The sequence below is a fragment of the Prionailurus viverrinus genome, chromosome A1 (genome assembly GCF_022837055.1).
Source record: "Prionailurus viverrinus isolate Anna chromosome A1, UM_Priviv_1.0, whole genome shotgun sequence".
In the NCBI taxonomy this organism is placed as follows: Eukaryota; Metazoa; Chordata; class Mammalia; order Carnivora; family Felidae; genus Prionailurus; species Prionailurus viverrinus.
This window is the reverse complement of record NC_062561.1, coordinates 83,055,696-83,070,790: the sequence shown is the minus strand read 5'-3', so window position 1 is coordinate 83,070,790 and position 15,095 is coordinate 83,055,696. Positions and strand designations below refer to the sequence as shown.

The 15,095-nt window shown below is 57.2% G+C and overlaps 1 protein-coding gene across 2 annotated transcripts in view; it reads left to right on the top strand.

Moving 5' to 3' along the window:
- The window catches only part of RASA3 (RAS p21 protein activator 3), a 121,392-nt gene that overhangs the window by 89,330 nt on the left and 16,967 nt on the right, over nucleotides 1–15,095 (top strand). For both annotated transcript variants that reach the window (XM_047849446.1, XM_047849453.1), the window contains 10 exons: nucleotides 2,398–2,474; nucleotides 4,541–4,645; nucleotides 6,175–6,331; nucleotides 7,116–7,264; nucleotides 8,007–8,121; nucleotides 9,394–9,468; nucleotides 10,224–10,347; nucleotides 11,679–11,785; nucleotides 12,576–12,653; nucleotides 14,653–14,730. In XM_047849446.1, coding sequence (XP_047705402.1) covers nucleotides 2,398–2,474; nucleotides 4,541–4,645; nucleotides 6,175–6,331; nucleotides 7,116–7,264; nucleotides 8,007–8,121; nucleotides 9,394–9,468; nucleotides 10,224–10,347; nucleotides 11,679–11,785; nucleotides 12,576–12,653; nucleotides 14,653–14,730 — 1,065 coding nt within the window. The remainder of the gene's footprint in view (nucleotides 1–2,397; nucleotides 2,475–4,540; nucleotides 4,646–6,174; nucleotides 6,332–7,115; nucleotides 7,265–8,006; nucleotides 8,122–9,393; nucleotides 9,469–10,223; nucleotides 10,348–11,678; nucleotides 11,786–12,575; nucleotides 12,654–14,652; nucleotides 14,731–15,095) is intronic.

Sequence of the window (15,095 nt, the reverse complement as noted above, 5' to 3'; positions counted from 1 at the left end):
AGAGAGAGACAGAGCATGAGTGGGGGAGGGGCAGAGAGAGAGGGGACACAGAATCCGAAGCAGCTCCAGGCTCCCAGCTGTTGTCACAGAGCCCGGCGTGGGACTCAAACTCATGGACTGTGAGATTGTGACCTGAGCCAAAGTCTGAGGCTTAACCGACCGAGCCTCCCAGGTGCCCCAAGGAAACGTATGTGAACAAAGAGACCCCTTGGCTGCCTCAGAACTGTAAACCAGTGAAATTAGTGTGATGGAAGCCATGAGGGCTGAGAACTGGGAACAGAGCAGGGAGCAAACGCAGATGCTTCAGTTTAAACGTGACCCGTAGGAAATACATTGAGGCTGATGTGCTCCCATCTGCAAAGGTCTCTTGCACATTTCCTACACACCAGGTCCTGGGCGGCCAAGGTGGCATGAGGCCTCCACTCCTGTCTTCGTGAGCTTGCTTCCACGCAGAGAGCACACAAGTGGGTTCCTGCACTTGCTCAGTGCTGCTAAGTCAGTGGCTTCGGGGACCAGGAAGCAAACGACTGGTGAAATAGAGCAAGTCTTCGCAGAGCAGGGACCCTTGAGTAGAGTCTGGAAGGTGCATCATGAGGCTGAAGGAAAGAGTGTATCGAGATGTAGAGTGGGGCTGGTGCAAGAAGGGGAAGTTTGGTAAATGACGCTGGACAGATGGGTTAGAACCAAGCAGCTCACGGGCAGAGAACCTGGACCTTTTCTGACTGGTGTCCAGAAAGCCCATGGGTTTCTGAAACGGAGGAGCCAGGCTTCTTGGGGCAGCTGTAAGAAGGGGTATGGGGGTCAGAGTGCTGAAGGCAAAGCACCATTTTCTGTCCCAGAAGGACATTCTTGTTTCATAGCCGCGTGAAGAAAATGGTTTTTAAGAGACTCAAGATCAGGCAGGAAGCTGATGTTGTCAACCTGATTTCAAGGGGGATCCATGCCAGGGCTCCAGAGACAGGGAGGGATCTGGAACAGAGAATAAGGAACAGTTTTTAATATGAAAGCATTAAAAGCAGCCAGAGCCTTCAATATCTAGGCTGCCTAGAATAGTTAGATCAGCACTTTCCAAACTTGTTTTAATATAACACACTGTAAAGCCGTAGGCTTTTGCTGCAGCCTGCATCACCCAGAGAGTTACGTCCACTTCTGTGGGCTTGTTTTCTATTTCATATACCCATATTTCACTCATTAATGTGGGCCTCATTTCCCTAGAGTAATTCAGTAAGCCCCAAGTACAGGTGAGCACAGGGGTAGGCCTACATCCTACAGGATCCCAGGGCAGGCCTAGATGTAGGCTCTCAGGCTGTACCTGCCTCTCCCATGGCCTCAGACCACAGGACCTTGGAGCATGCTTCTGGCTGGACTTTATGGTCTTAGACTCAAAGGGCCAAGCCCTGCTCGACAAGTACACCCCGTGGCTGGTTCTCTGTGCATGCCTTCTGCTTCAGCTTGCAAACAGCCCCACAGTTCTGACTCACCCTGAGGCTGAGCCCCTGGCAGAAGGAGCAGGGTGTCCCAGTGGTGGGCTTTGGGCTGGCACACAACCTCCTACAGGAGTTTCAACAGGAAGTAGCCGCCAGACCAGTTTGTCCCAGGATAATGGCTAGACTTATATAAAAACCCTTAAATGTTTTATTGAAATTATTTAAAATTCTATCAAAGCCACATTCATTCACTCAGTGGATACATTAGGTGCCACGCAGGAACCTCATGGCCACCATACTGGAAGCCAGACAGCAAATGATAGACCTTATCAGCACTGTGAACCATATCAGGCAGTTGAGACTCTGAGGGGCTTCCTGGAAGAGGGGGCATTTCACAGTCACCTTCAGGCTTCCCAGTGAGGAAGAGGTCCAACGGTGAGCCAGGCAGGGGGTGCAGGTTTAGAAAGACTCCCTGTGTGCTGGGTGAGGGGAACTAGTTGGGGCTCCAGGGGGCCTTCAGAAGGCTCGGCTGAAGGTGGATGTGGCTGAGGCCAGGCTAGGCCATGGATGGGTGGGAGCCCTGCTCAGGAGGCAGAGGCATGGACTGCCAACATGCCATAAGGGTGGAGGTGCTGACATGGGAGGTTGGGGAGGGGTGAGATCAGGAGGGAGAGGGAGAGGGGAGGTGTGTGGAGCTTTGGGGCTGAGGAGGGAGGGGCCCGGCCCAGGTGCTTAGGGGGTGTTGGGAGGATAGCCAGGAGGAGCGTGTGGAGTGCTGGCACAGCCCTGCCTGCTGTGCCCCAGCCACCTGGAGATGGGGCTCAGGGTGTGCCTGCAGGCTGGGATCCCACCTCAGCTCTGGGTGGGGGGCCCCTGGCCTCTTCCCCTGGGCCTGGGGTGGCCAGCCCGTGGGGGTGCTCAGTGGGCAGTGATGTGACACACACAGGCTTCCGCCCATCTGTCCCTCCAGGTGACCAGACCCTGCAGCTACAGCCGGAAATCCCACTTTGACTTTGAGGAGGAAGACGTAGACAAACTTGAAATCCGGTGAGCGAGAATTGGGGTTTTGAGGCTCCTGCTTGGGGGTTGCAGTCTGAACTCACCTCTTCTGTTTGGTTTTCGTTTTGTTTCTACAAATAAGGGAAAGGAGAGAGAGGAATTTTCAATTTTCTGCTAATTTTAATAGTAGGACACTGGGAGTTGCTTGAAGTAAGCGCTGTAAACTTCCCAGCTGTTGGGTGGTGCCTGAGAGGACATTTACTTAACCCAAGGGACAAATGTGGTTTTGGAGTTCACGCTGCAGTATTTTTTCAGAGGCGAGGTCAAGCTGCTTAGTGTGTGTGAGGCTCCGTCCACCCGGTGGCCTCACCCAGCCTAGCACGAGGTCCTGTTGCTTTCGGGGTGCTCACGGTCAAGGCCATGGTGTGCACAGGCTGCACGAGAGGTCCCCCAGCATCCATTCGAGGGGCTACTCCGAGGCTTCATGCCCACTGGCTGCAGTCCCTGGGAGCCCAGCCTCTCTACGGCCTCCCTCCCAGCGCCTTGTGAGACCATCACCTGGCATCCTTTCCCATCATCCACGTTTAGGTCTGACCTGCTCACCAGAACCTGAGGAATTCTTCAGATCTGACATGGTTTGCAATCTGCCTTCCTGTAGGGTCAGGGCTTCCTGAGGGGCATGAGACGTGACTGGACATACCACAGATGTTCAACTGGGGGGCACCCTGGTGTTCCCTGAGCCTGCAGTGACAATTCAGGCCTCTGAACAATAACCAGGCCATGGGGGCAGAGGGTGGGGCTTGGGCCGGTAGGGGCTGTCAGGTGTGGGGCGTGGACTGAGGCCCCTCCCTCCCCCACATGTGGGACCCCTGGCCTCTTTTTCCATTCCTCTTGTGGCTTCGAGTCCTGAGGGAAGCCAGCCTCCACACACAGGTCTTGGCTTGAGCACAGACTTAGGTTAAGTGTTCCATTTCCAAACACGTCTGCAAGTCCCATTGGGGGTCAGAGGCAGTGCCCCAACTCCCTCAGACACGGGTCCCCTTTCTTGTTCAGAGAAAGAAGTGTTTATCTAAGACTTGGCTTTAAATTCAAGAGTGAAGCCCTCCCTAGCTGTTGTTTGTTTGTTTTTAAATTAAAATTTTTTTTAATGTTTATTTATTTTTGAGAGAGAGAGAGAATGTGAGTAGGGTAGGAACAGAGAGAGAGGGAGACACAGAATCTGAAGCAGGCTCCGGGCTCCGAGCTGTCAGCATAAAGCCCGACGTGGGGCCGGAACTCACGAACCGTGAGATCATGACCTGAGCTGAAGTCGGACGCTTAACCAACTGAGCCACCCAGGCGCCCCTCTAGCTGTTGTATTGTAAACAGACAAACCCAAAATATTTTTAAATGCTTCTCTTATTAAAAAGAAGAAAAGACTGGCTGGAAACTTTTTGGCCCATTGCTAAGGTGTCGCTTGGCAGATTAAAGGCTCTTTGTTTATGCTAAAAATGCCAGGGGACATTGTTCCTCTCCATGTCCCTGACGCATCTGGATTCCTGTGGCACACCCTATACCCCCCAACGATGCCTGCAGCTCCTGCTCAGACCTCAGGGGCAACAGAGGGCTGGTGTGGTCTTCCAAAATTTTCCCCATGACCACCAAGTGTGGTGAGAACTTTCAGCTCATGGAGTAATCCCTGGTTACTGTGGGGGACACACGATGTTTGCTTGTCAGCACCCGGAAACACCGTCCGTCCATCCCATCCTTCCATCCCACGTGTACAGTCACCATGGCCCCAAATCAGAGGGAACAGTGACAATTCCACCCAAGTGCATGGTCTTCCCATCCTATTGAAAAGGCAGGAGGCCCCTTACCCTAACCTCAGGCCCTCAGCTCCTCTCCCTACCCCCCAGGCCCAGGGAACACATGTCTTCATTCCAAAGTCACATCCTGCGTTGACCTCACATCTCAAATGCCCTCAGTCATTGTGGCTCTTCATGGAGGCTGGCCTGTGGGGCTGAAGGCTCTATCCTGTCCCAGACCCTTCTGGGGAAGATGAGGAACACTGCAGTCGGCCTGCCCTCCCTAGGCCATCCCTGATGGAGATCTGTGCCCCGTTGGCTGTTTTTCAGAGTTGACCTCTGGAATGCCAGCAACTTGAAATTTGGAGATGAGTTTCTGGGAGAACTAAGGGTTCCGCTGAATGTGCTGCGACAGTCCAGCTCTTACGAAGCCTGGTAAGGTGGCTGCATGCCTGGCCCCACACCCTCCTGGTAGGTGGAGGGCAGGGTGGCTGAGGCAGTGTAGAACAGCCAGAATGAGATGACACGGGTCAGCCCCCTCCTAGCCACCTCCTCGGTTTTGCACGTGCTCCCAGCTAGCTCTGGTGAGGTGAGAGGTAGCACACAGGTGCCGTGGTGGCTGAGGGCCTTGACCTAGAGAGCCCTGCTGCTCCAGGCTGCCCCATGGCCCGTCGTCACAGGTGACACCTGCTGAGGAAGGGAACAAGGTGCTGTTTGAGGCAGATCTCCCTCAGCTCGGCCTCCTGCCTCACTCATGTGTCCCAGGAGGCAGGCCTCACTACTCTCTGTCTTCCTCTCCTGTTTTCTCTGGGTACTTTGTATTTGGCATAAGGAATGTGCCTTGGTTTTATTTCATGATTATTTCATAAATCACTTTATATCACAGTGAATGTCATTACTGTGAAGCCACAGACACTCTCCTTTAACAGATACACAAGATGGGGACAAGGGGTGTCACAGGCCATATGCTACATACCAGAGCCCTGCACATCTACAAACTCACCGTGTGGGTAGATTTTTGTGTTCTGCCTAATGGCGGCTTACTGTCACCAGGAAACTAGAATTTGTGTCTTTAATTCTGAGTACAGCACCAGCACAGCCCTCAGCTGGCTTCTGGTTCCTGCTAGGAGCACTGAGGAGCTGAACTGTCCCTAGTTCTATAACCAGGAGGGGACATTCACATGACAGCCCCAGTGGACCCCTAGCCAGGTGCCTCAGCCAGACACAAGCTACCAACACCCATGTCTGCCTGGCCCTTAGACTCAGACAGTGTTCCCGCATGGCCACACTGCGGAAGACCTAAGGGAAGAGTGTCCGGTCAGAACACAGCGAGAAAGTGCCCATGTACTCTGGTGCTTGGCCTGACTACCCGCCCGGTCAGGCCCCTCGGGTGCTCAGGGCCCCACACATTCGATACAAGGGTCGCAGCTTTGCTCCGCGGATTGCTAGCGGGGGAGCATTCATCACAGGACAGTTCTGGTACTGCAGAGTCTCCCCTGACTACTTACACACCTACTTCCTCCTGCTCATCCCAGTTCCCTCCACCCTTCCCTACTTTCCCACCTTAACTTCTAGGTCTGTGGCTCTGCAGACTCTTCCCCCGTAGTCAACGTGTTGTGGGGGGTGCCCCGGGGCACAGACCCTGCAGGTCTCCATTGGAAAGGTCTCTGGCGGGAGTGGGGGGGGGGGGGGCGTGGGGAATGACTGACCACCACCCCCCCCGACACACGGACCCTGCGGGGGGGGGGGGGGCTCCCATGACAAACATGCCCGATCCACACACCCCTGGCACAGGGAGGAGAGAGGTGTCCTACAGAATCGCCCTGGAGCCCGCTCCTACCTCAGACCCCGACACAGCGCAAGACGGGCCACCAGCCAGAGCAGAGCCCTGGGCGCGGCCTGGAGGGAACTAGCCCCTTGGTGCTGCCGCCTCACGCAGCCCTTTCCCTGTGCTCTGCTCCCAGGTACTTCCTTCAGCCCCGAGACAACGGCAGCAAAAGCCTGAAGCCGGGGGACTTGGGATCCCTGCGGCTGAACGTGGTCTACACTGAAGACCACGTCTTCTCCTCCGACTACTACGGCCCACTGCGGGACCTGCTGTTGAAGTCTGCGGATGTGGAGGTACCTGTGCGCGCGGCGCCCTGGGCCACCTGCTACCATCTGCACGCCAGCGGACCGCCCTGCCCTGCCCCCCCACCCCAGCTCCACCCCCAGGCCCCTGCCCCCCCCCACCCCGGCTCCACCCCCAGGCCCGTGCCCACCCACCCTGGACCCCGGCTCAGCCCCCAGCCCCCTGCCCACCCACCCTGGACCCCGGCTCAGCGCCCAGCCCCCATCCCAACCCCGGCTCCACCCCCAGCCCCCTGTGCCCCCTCCGCTCCACCCCCAGCGTCCTGCTCCTCCCACCCCGACCCTAGCTCCACCCCCAGCCCCTGCCCCTCCACCCCACCCTGGCTCCACCCCCAGCCCCTGCCCCTCCACCCCACCCCGGCTCCACCCCCAGCCCCCTGCCCCCCCCACACCCTCCTCCCGCCCCTGGCTCCACCCCCTGCCTCCCTGCCCCCCAACCCTGGCTCTGCCCCCGGGCCCCTCCCCCAGCCCGGCTCCGCCCCCAGCCCTGACCCCGGCTTCTCCTGCGGGCCCCGCCCCTGGCCCGACTCCACCCCCGGACCCCGCCCTCCAGCCCCCCTCGCTCCGCCCCTGGATCCGCCCCCAGTCCCGCCCCGGCTCTACCCCCGGGACCCAGACCCCGGCTCCACCCCCTGCCTCCACCCCAGCTCTACCCCTAGACCCCGCCCCCAGCCCGACTCCACCCCTCAGCCTCCGTCGGGATCCCAGCCCACTGACCAGCCCCCACGGCTGGGGGGCTCCAACTGGGGTCCCATGGTGTCTTTCCTTCCCACAGCCGGTGTCCGCATCCGCAGCTCACATCCTGGGCGAGGTGTGCAAGGAAAAGCAGGAGGCCGCCATCCCCCTGGTGAGGCTCTTCCTGCACTACGGCCGGGTCGTGCCCTTCATCAGCGCCATCGCCAACGCCGAGGTCCGGAGGACCCAGTGAGTGAGGGGCTGCGCGGGGGCAGTCTGGGTGACCTGGGCAGCATCAGTCTCCCTCAACGCTGGTCAGCACAGGTCTGGGCCAGCTAAAGTGACCGTTATAGGTTTTCTTCCAGAGACACCCTCACTGTTCCTCAAAAACACACCTTTTCTCTTGGAAATCCCGAGGTATGTGAGCGAGAAGGGGGTGAACAGGGCACCAGTTATAGTTGCCTTGGGGGTGGGTTCAGCTCCTGTCGGCTCACATTAGGCCCGCAGCAGAAGGCCAGGTCGCTGCTGCCCCAGGACCTGCGCCCACTCCGTGGGGGTGGGTTCTGCCAAGAAGAATGTCTCCCTGGAGCTCCTGGTTTAGAAAGATCTAGAATGCACCCTAGTTGCAAGAAGATGTGGAGCACAGCCTGTTAGGGTTACTGTCCTGCTGCATTTCTGTGTGACCCCAGCTTGGTCCTTAGAAGCCTGAGCTTATGCAGAACTGAGCCTCACGCGGGTGAGGCAGTGGGTGGGTGGATGTTCTGTGGAATGGTGGGGCAGGTCTCTGCACAGGGGTTTGTTACACAGGCAGGGCCCGGGGCTCAGGATTCCCAGCTGTGGGACATCGGGGCGGGTCTGTTTCCCTCCAGGGCATCTGGAAGCAGACTCAACAGGGTGAGCTGGTCTCTTCCTCCTTGGACGGTGCTCACAGGCTCTGCTTCTGTTGACACCTGTTACCTGAAAGACAGTTGTCTCCACCACTGTTTTACAGGGACCCCAACACCATTTTCCGAGGAAACTCCTTGACCTCCAAGTGTATCGATGAGACAATGAAACTGGCAGGGATGCATTACCTGCACGTGACCCTGAAGCCCACCATAGAGGAGGTGAGCATGGGGGGACGGACCCCTCCCCGCCATGGAGGAGGTGAGTCAGGGCCCACAGGCACGGGGGTGATGGACCCCTCCCCACCACAGAGGAAGTGAGTCAGGGGGTGACAGACCCCTCTCCACCACACTGGCGCTTCCCTGTGGACCACAGGCAGATGCAGAGAAGGCAGCACCCGGGGGGGGGGGGGGGAACACCTGCGTGAAGACTAAGGTCATCCTCTTCCCAGCGTCCCCACAGGGACCTTCCATGTGTATTCCAGAACCTCCTTCATTTCCTCAAATTAAGAAAATGCTTACTTGAGGGTAAATGCCATGCTCACTCTAGAATGCACGGAGGGCTGGGGCACCTGGGGGGGGCTCAGTTGGTTGAGTGCCCAACGTCAGCTCAGGTCATGATCTCTCAGTTCGTGGGTTCGAGCCCCATGTCAGGCTCTGTGCTGACAGCTCGGAGCCTGGAGCCTGCTTCGGATTCTGTGTCTCCTCTCTGCTCCTCACCCACTTGCACTATCTCCCTCCCTCCCTCCCTCCCTCTTTCCCTCCCTCCCTCTCTCTCTCTCTCTTTCTGTCTCTGTCTCTCTCTGTCCCTCTCTCTGTCTCTCTGTGTCTCTGTCTCTCTCTCTCAAAAACGAATAAACATTAAAAAAATTAAAATTGCTCACTTCAGAAAATCTATCATTCTGATAAAGACAAAGGAACATACAAGAGAAAAGCTGATTCTTTGGAGAGCACCCCTTTCTTTAGGCACGGGTCCCCCAAATCTGTAAGCCAGTCACGTCTTGCCCCCTCATGGCTGTGGACAGCTCTTCTGTCATTTCTTACTGGTCGGCAAGCACAGCTGGGGGCCCCACACACTTCCTTCCCACGTGGCCCTGAGCTCCTCACCTGACCTCGGACGGGATCCCCAGCAGCATTCCCCAGAACAGCTTCATAAAATGCAGGCCGTTTGCAACGTGAGGAAGCTTAAACTCGCGTTAAAATCACACAGTTTGATCCATGTGCAAGCTTGGCCACACTGAAGTAATCACATTGTTAAACTTTATGAAGCTTGATGCCACGTGAGCTAACTCAGAAGGGTCTTCAAGGAAGTTGTGTCCTCACGGACTGAGCCAGCCGGTGTCTGGCTGCTCTGAATGCCACCCCTCCCACCCTGTGTCTCGGGGGCTGGCTGTGGCTCCTGGTGTCCTTCCTGAGGCTGATGCCCCTGACCTGCACCTGCCTGAAACCCAGGACTTTGTGTCCCTCACTCCCTGTCCTAACCGCTCTTTCCAGATATGCCAGAGCCACAAATCCTGTGAAATTGACCCTGTGAAACTGAAAGATGGAGAAAACCTTGAGAACAACATGGTAAGGATTTCTGGTTTGTTCAGCACCCTCCGGGACCCGTCACCCGTGTGCAGGATTGGGGCCCGGGGCCACCTGGGGTGCTTTGCGTCTCTCTAGGATTTGGGGTGGGGGCCCCACTGGGATGTGCCCCGCAGGATGCCACCAGAGCCTGTGGTGGGGGACTGGTCATCTCAGCTGCCGTGCACCACCACTCTCCGCCGCTTTCTGCTGGCTAGTGGCGCTCCCGGCCTGGCGCACTAGGCCCCTGCACCTCCCCCTCTCGTGGGATCACGGGACCCTCCCTACCAGGCTGGCCTCATGGCCTGGCCTCTTCTTGGCCTGGTCTGTCCTCCAGCTGCAACAGACCTGGGTCCCAAACCCGGGCCACCTGCCCCTGTGTCCCTGCAGAGTGGTGTCCTGTTTTTTAAAACAGCAAAACTGATTTGGCAGGTTATGCTAAGTCTTTTTCATGCTTTCACAGAAAACACTTTTTGCCGTCAGGGAGGTGCATTCCAGGGAACTGTATCTCTGCGCCCAGTTATGAGGTCGGCGCAGAGGAGGGGGTCAGTGGGGCTTGCCCCGCACCCCAGAGCTCCAGTATCTCCCCACGGGGCTACTGTGGCTGCACAGAGGGGCCCTTCTGCAAATGCCGGTGGGAAGCTCTGTGCCAGTCCCCAGCCTCCGACTCCCTCCCGGGTGTGGCCATAGTGCTCCTCGTGGCCAGCCTGGGACCTGCATAGGCACTGGCAGGGTGTCCCACCCACATCCTATTGCAGGAGAATCTTCGGCAGTATGTTGACCGCATCTTCAACATCATCACCAAATCGGGAGTGAGCTGCCCGACCGTCATGTGTGACATTTTCTTCTCTCTTCGGGAGGCAGCTGCCAAGCGCTTCCAGGGTGAGTCCTCTGTGCGGGCATACCCACAGCCCCTCACTGGGTGGCTCCTCTTACCTCTCCTGGATGGCACAAGGTCAAGAAGTGACATTCAGAGTCCACATAAAGGTGATTGTAAGCTGTAGCCACTGAGTCAGCGCCGGAGCCCAAGTGCAGCTGCCCCCGGGGAGCCCCAAACCCAGAGAGGAAGGGCAGCTGGCCAGGTTTTGTCCCAGTGGTTTATTTGAGATGGAGCATGAATTTCTCTGAGTCTGGGCCTGTCTGGTCAGAGAAGCCACTCTCCCGGCTCTCAGCAGTTCTGACTGTGGCAAGTCGAGGCCCTGCTCAGTGCCCAGTGTCATGCAGGTCAGGCTTGCTGCATTTTCAAGAAAGACCGGAGAAGCCCTTTCTGGAATTGGGGCAAGACAGATCCCAGGGATTGATCCCCTTTTCAAACTCTGCCGATTCCTCAGGGAGGCACCGGAGCCACCCTGTGCCGACCTGCCCATGGGCAAAACAGCGGTGTCCTGCCCTGGTGGGAAGCATCGGGTCCCTAACTCAGCACCAGGATGCAGGCTTAGGCCAGGGCTTGGAAGGCTGAGGGGGCAGTGTGGGGCCTGATGCCCTGACCCATCCCCGCCCATGGCTCTGTGCCATCCTTCCCCAAGGAGCCCATGAGTCAGCCCAGGTGCATCCTGCTGCCTCAGGGGACCCCTGAGCCCCCAGAGCAGTCCCCATGGACCTGACAGAAACCCCGTCCCACCTACCCACCGGGGTAGCTTCTTCAGCACTGGAGCCTGGGCCTCGCACCCACTCTGTGGACAGGACCTCCTGCTTTCCGAACATGTCAGAGCACTGCTGCCTGGGAGGGGAGGGGTGGGTACCAGGCCCCCAAGCCTCACTCTGCCCTGGGTGGGGGGGTACCAGGCCCCCAAGCCTCACTCTGCCCTGGGGGGTGGTTACCGGTCACCCAAGCCTCACTCTGCCTGGGCGGGGGTGGAGGTGGGGGGGGGTTACCAGGCACCCAAGCCTCACTCTGCCCTGGGTGGGGGGGTACCAGGCCCCCAAGCCTCACTCTAACCTGGGGGGTGGTTACCGGTCACCCAGGCCTCACTCTGCCTGGCAGGGGGGTACCAGGCACCCAAGCCTCACTCTTTGGCCAGCTGGTGAACCAGCTCCAGTGTGTTACAACCCAGCCACCAAAAGGTCCCGAGCTTTTAGTAATGGTCAGGCAAGAGCAGCAATGGGGCAGGGACAGACCCTCAGGAGGGGCAGGGTTGCTGGACAGACCCCTGGGCTCGCCGCTGTCACCCTCAGAAGGCTTGTTGAGCTGGCTGTCTGTATCCTGGCCACAGATGACCTGGATGTGCGGTACACAGCTGTGAGCAGCTTCATTTTCCTGAGGTTTTTCGCTCCTGCCATCCTGTCCCCCAACCTCTTCCAGCTCACGCCTCACCACACGGTAAGTGAGCGCCAGCCCCGTAAACCAGTACACCTGCCCTCCTGAGCCAGCAGGTGTTCTGAGGAAGAGGGAAGGGGCAGCGGACTGTACAACCACACGCCCTGAACCCCTCTATGCACACGAAGGGTTGGCGGCCTTTCTAAGCTGTGCCTATAGACACAGCTGGATGCTGTGACCAGGATTTCACTCCCGCCTTGAGAAAAATGGAGCATTTGTGATCTTGGATACATTCGGGCACATATTCACTCAATCAGCAAACATTGAGCTCCTCAGGGCCACAGGCTCTGCGATGCGCCAGCGGAGAGCGCCCGGTGGTGACTGCGCCTGGCGGGAAGTGCAGGGCGGTGGGGATTCAAGCGGCCCTTTCCATCTATTGGTTTTAGATTAAACCTCCAGACCCTGAGGGGACACCCTGGGTGAGGCCACCTGAGGGACTTCAGAACCGCACAGGGAGATCCCCTCGTGCATATTGGGCTGGGTGCTTGTTCGCAGCCACTGTCCTCACCCTGCACTGCGGGGACCCCCGGCTGGTGCCACGTGGACGTGCTGAGGTCCAGTCCACGGTGGCCTGGGAGCCTGCATCAGGAGCAGGTCCAACACACGCTGACGAGGGACCTAGGGGGACTTTTCCCAAATCCAGTGTTTGTCTGCTTCCGGTTACTTCCTGGCAGCACGCAGGTGCTGGGGGGCTTTCAGGTGACGTCATCCATTTGTGGCTGTGTGATTCTGGGTTCAGTCAAGCATTTCTGTAAAACAAATGAAACTCACATTGCCCCTTCCCGCCTGGCAGGACCCGCAGACATCGAGAACGCTGACACTTATCTCGAAGACCATTCAAACGCTTGGCAGCTTGTCCAAATCAAAATCTGTAAGTCATTTATTTTAACCATCTCCTCTTTTTAACACAAAAGAGAGTGTGTTCAACACAATTATAAGAGAAGGAATAATAAAGCCCACCCAAATGCCCACCCGGCATGCTTATAGAACATTCCAGCAGCTTGCAAGTGCTTCTCTGCCCTGCTGAGCTATGAAACTTTGCTTTTTGAGACTGTCTTGTTTGGGCAAATTATCCTTAGAGACCGAATTCAGTTCTGTGAATCCTGTACTTAATGCAGGTTCACAGTGGGAATTGTAATTCACAGTGATATTTCGTAAGCCCAGTAGCATGGCGGATAGCGTCTGTTAATAAGCAGTAAAGAAATAACATACCCCGAACCAGTGATGGAGTAATGCCACTGGACTCCAGGCAAGGGGAGGGGGAATGAATAAAGTCCAAATTCAGTGTCTTCATGTCTTCCCCAGAGAAAGGTCAGCAATGACATAGGCCCCAGACAAAAGTAAAAGTCCCTGTTGCTAGAGCAACTGTTGCTAGGGAACACAGCCTAGGGGAGTTGCTGAGGCCCTCCCAGACTCACTGTCCCCAGGCCATGGCTTCTCCTGTGTTTCTGCCGACAAATGTCAGTGAGGTCAGGCTGCTTACCAGTGACTGGGAAGGCCATGCTCCCAGCCACAATTTCATTTTTGCCATAAATAAGTAGATTTGAAATCATATCAGACTGACACGCAGCTGGGGGGTATCACAGGAGCGTGTGCTGCGTTACCATCACCTGAAGGGGTGGCTATCGCATCCATGCCTGTGTCAGGATTCAGAGACCACGGGGCCCAGCCCCACGCAGCAGCCTTGGTCTTGAGCATCTGAGGATGCCTGCCAGAGGCAGGCTTGTGGCCCGTGGGCAGCCGGCAGTCCTGTGCTGTCCCTCCTCGCCCTGAGGGTCTGCCCTGGGCCTCACAGCCCTGCGGACGAGGGTTCTGTGCTATCCCTCCTGGCCCTGAGGGTCTGCCCCAGGGACAAGGGTCCTGATGGGCAGGTCCGAGGACATTATGTTTGGTGATAGTGATGTGGGGATAGCTGGGCGTGTTCCCTGGGGCTGAAGCCCATGGGTGGATCTGCAGGGGCGGCTGATCGGGTGGAGTGAGGCCACCCCTTCTGTCTGGAAAGGGTTCAGTGGGGATGTGCAGAAGCCCCCAGCCCAGATCCCCTCATTCTGTTCTTTGTGGGGTCCAGTCCCTGGCAGACAAGCAGCCACCTCTGGGGAAACGCTTGGCTTTCTATGAACTGAGTAAAATAAGAGCTGTGTGGTGGCCAACAGCCAACCGATGGGCACGATTGCTCTTCTCTGCCCGTCCACGCCAGTTTGTGTTAGCTGGAAACTCGGATAAAGAAGCTCCTGCTGGGTCTGAGGTCTGCACAAACCTCATTGCGTGCCCAGAAACAGTAAAGTGACCTACGTGTGTAAAGGGTGCTCACTGGGGCAGAGTATCAGGAGTGGTTCTTTTGAAGTCCCTACATGCATTCGTGAGGGGTGCCCCAACTTCCCCACACTGGGAGCCCCCGCCCCTGCCCCCTATCACAGAAGGGGTTCTGGGAGCCCCTGTCCCTGCTCCCCATCACAGAAAGGGCTCTGGGAGCCCCCGCCCCTACCCCAGTCACAGAAGGGGCTCTGGCAGCAGCCTCACCTGGATGCCAGTGTAGGCTCCATAGACCTGGAACCTAGGTGTTAGTGTCCACATGAGCAGGGGTGTTGGGTCGTTTGTAGCAAAGAACTCACTGAAGGACCCCCCAACCCCCCATAGTTGAGTTTTCCAAACACAGCTTTGGTGGCTTGTGTGGCTGCCATGGGCCATGCCTGGGCTGAGCGCTGGGCAGCATTGTGCCCTCACGGTCCACCACCAGGAGACCTGCTCCCTCCCCTTCGCCAAGTCCCCACAACAGAAGCTGGTCATGACCCATGCCTCTAGATTTCTCAGTTTTGGGCCATGAGCCGAGAGACCTGTGGGCCTTTGCTAAGTGACTTGTTCCATTTTAGGCCAGTTTTAAGGAATCCTACATGGCTGCGTTTTATGAATTCTTCAATGAGCAAAAATATGCTGATGCAGTAAAAAACGTAAGTACGGACGTCGGTTAACGTGGACTTACTACCCCTGTGTTGTGCATCTTTCCCGAGAAATAGTTGGCTTTAAAAAGATTGGGCTAAAGTTCACGTAACATGGAATTGACCGTTAACCATTTTAAAGAGTTCAGAGCATTCATAGTGGCGGTGACCACCCTCCCAGCTCCTTCCTGACCACTCCTCTTTGGGACCCAGCACCTCATACCTGAGTCCCCCCACCAAGTGGTGGGGTGCCCTGTCTGTTCTGTGAACCCCTCACCTTGCCCTTCCTGGCTGTCTGTTCCTGGTCACCCCACAAACGCCTCAGGGTCACAGAGCCCGGGGACCCAGGCCCGGAGTTAGGGACGCGGCATGTGGGG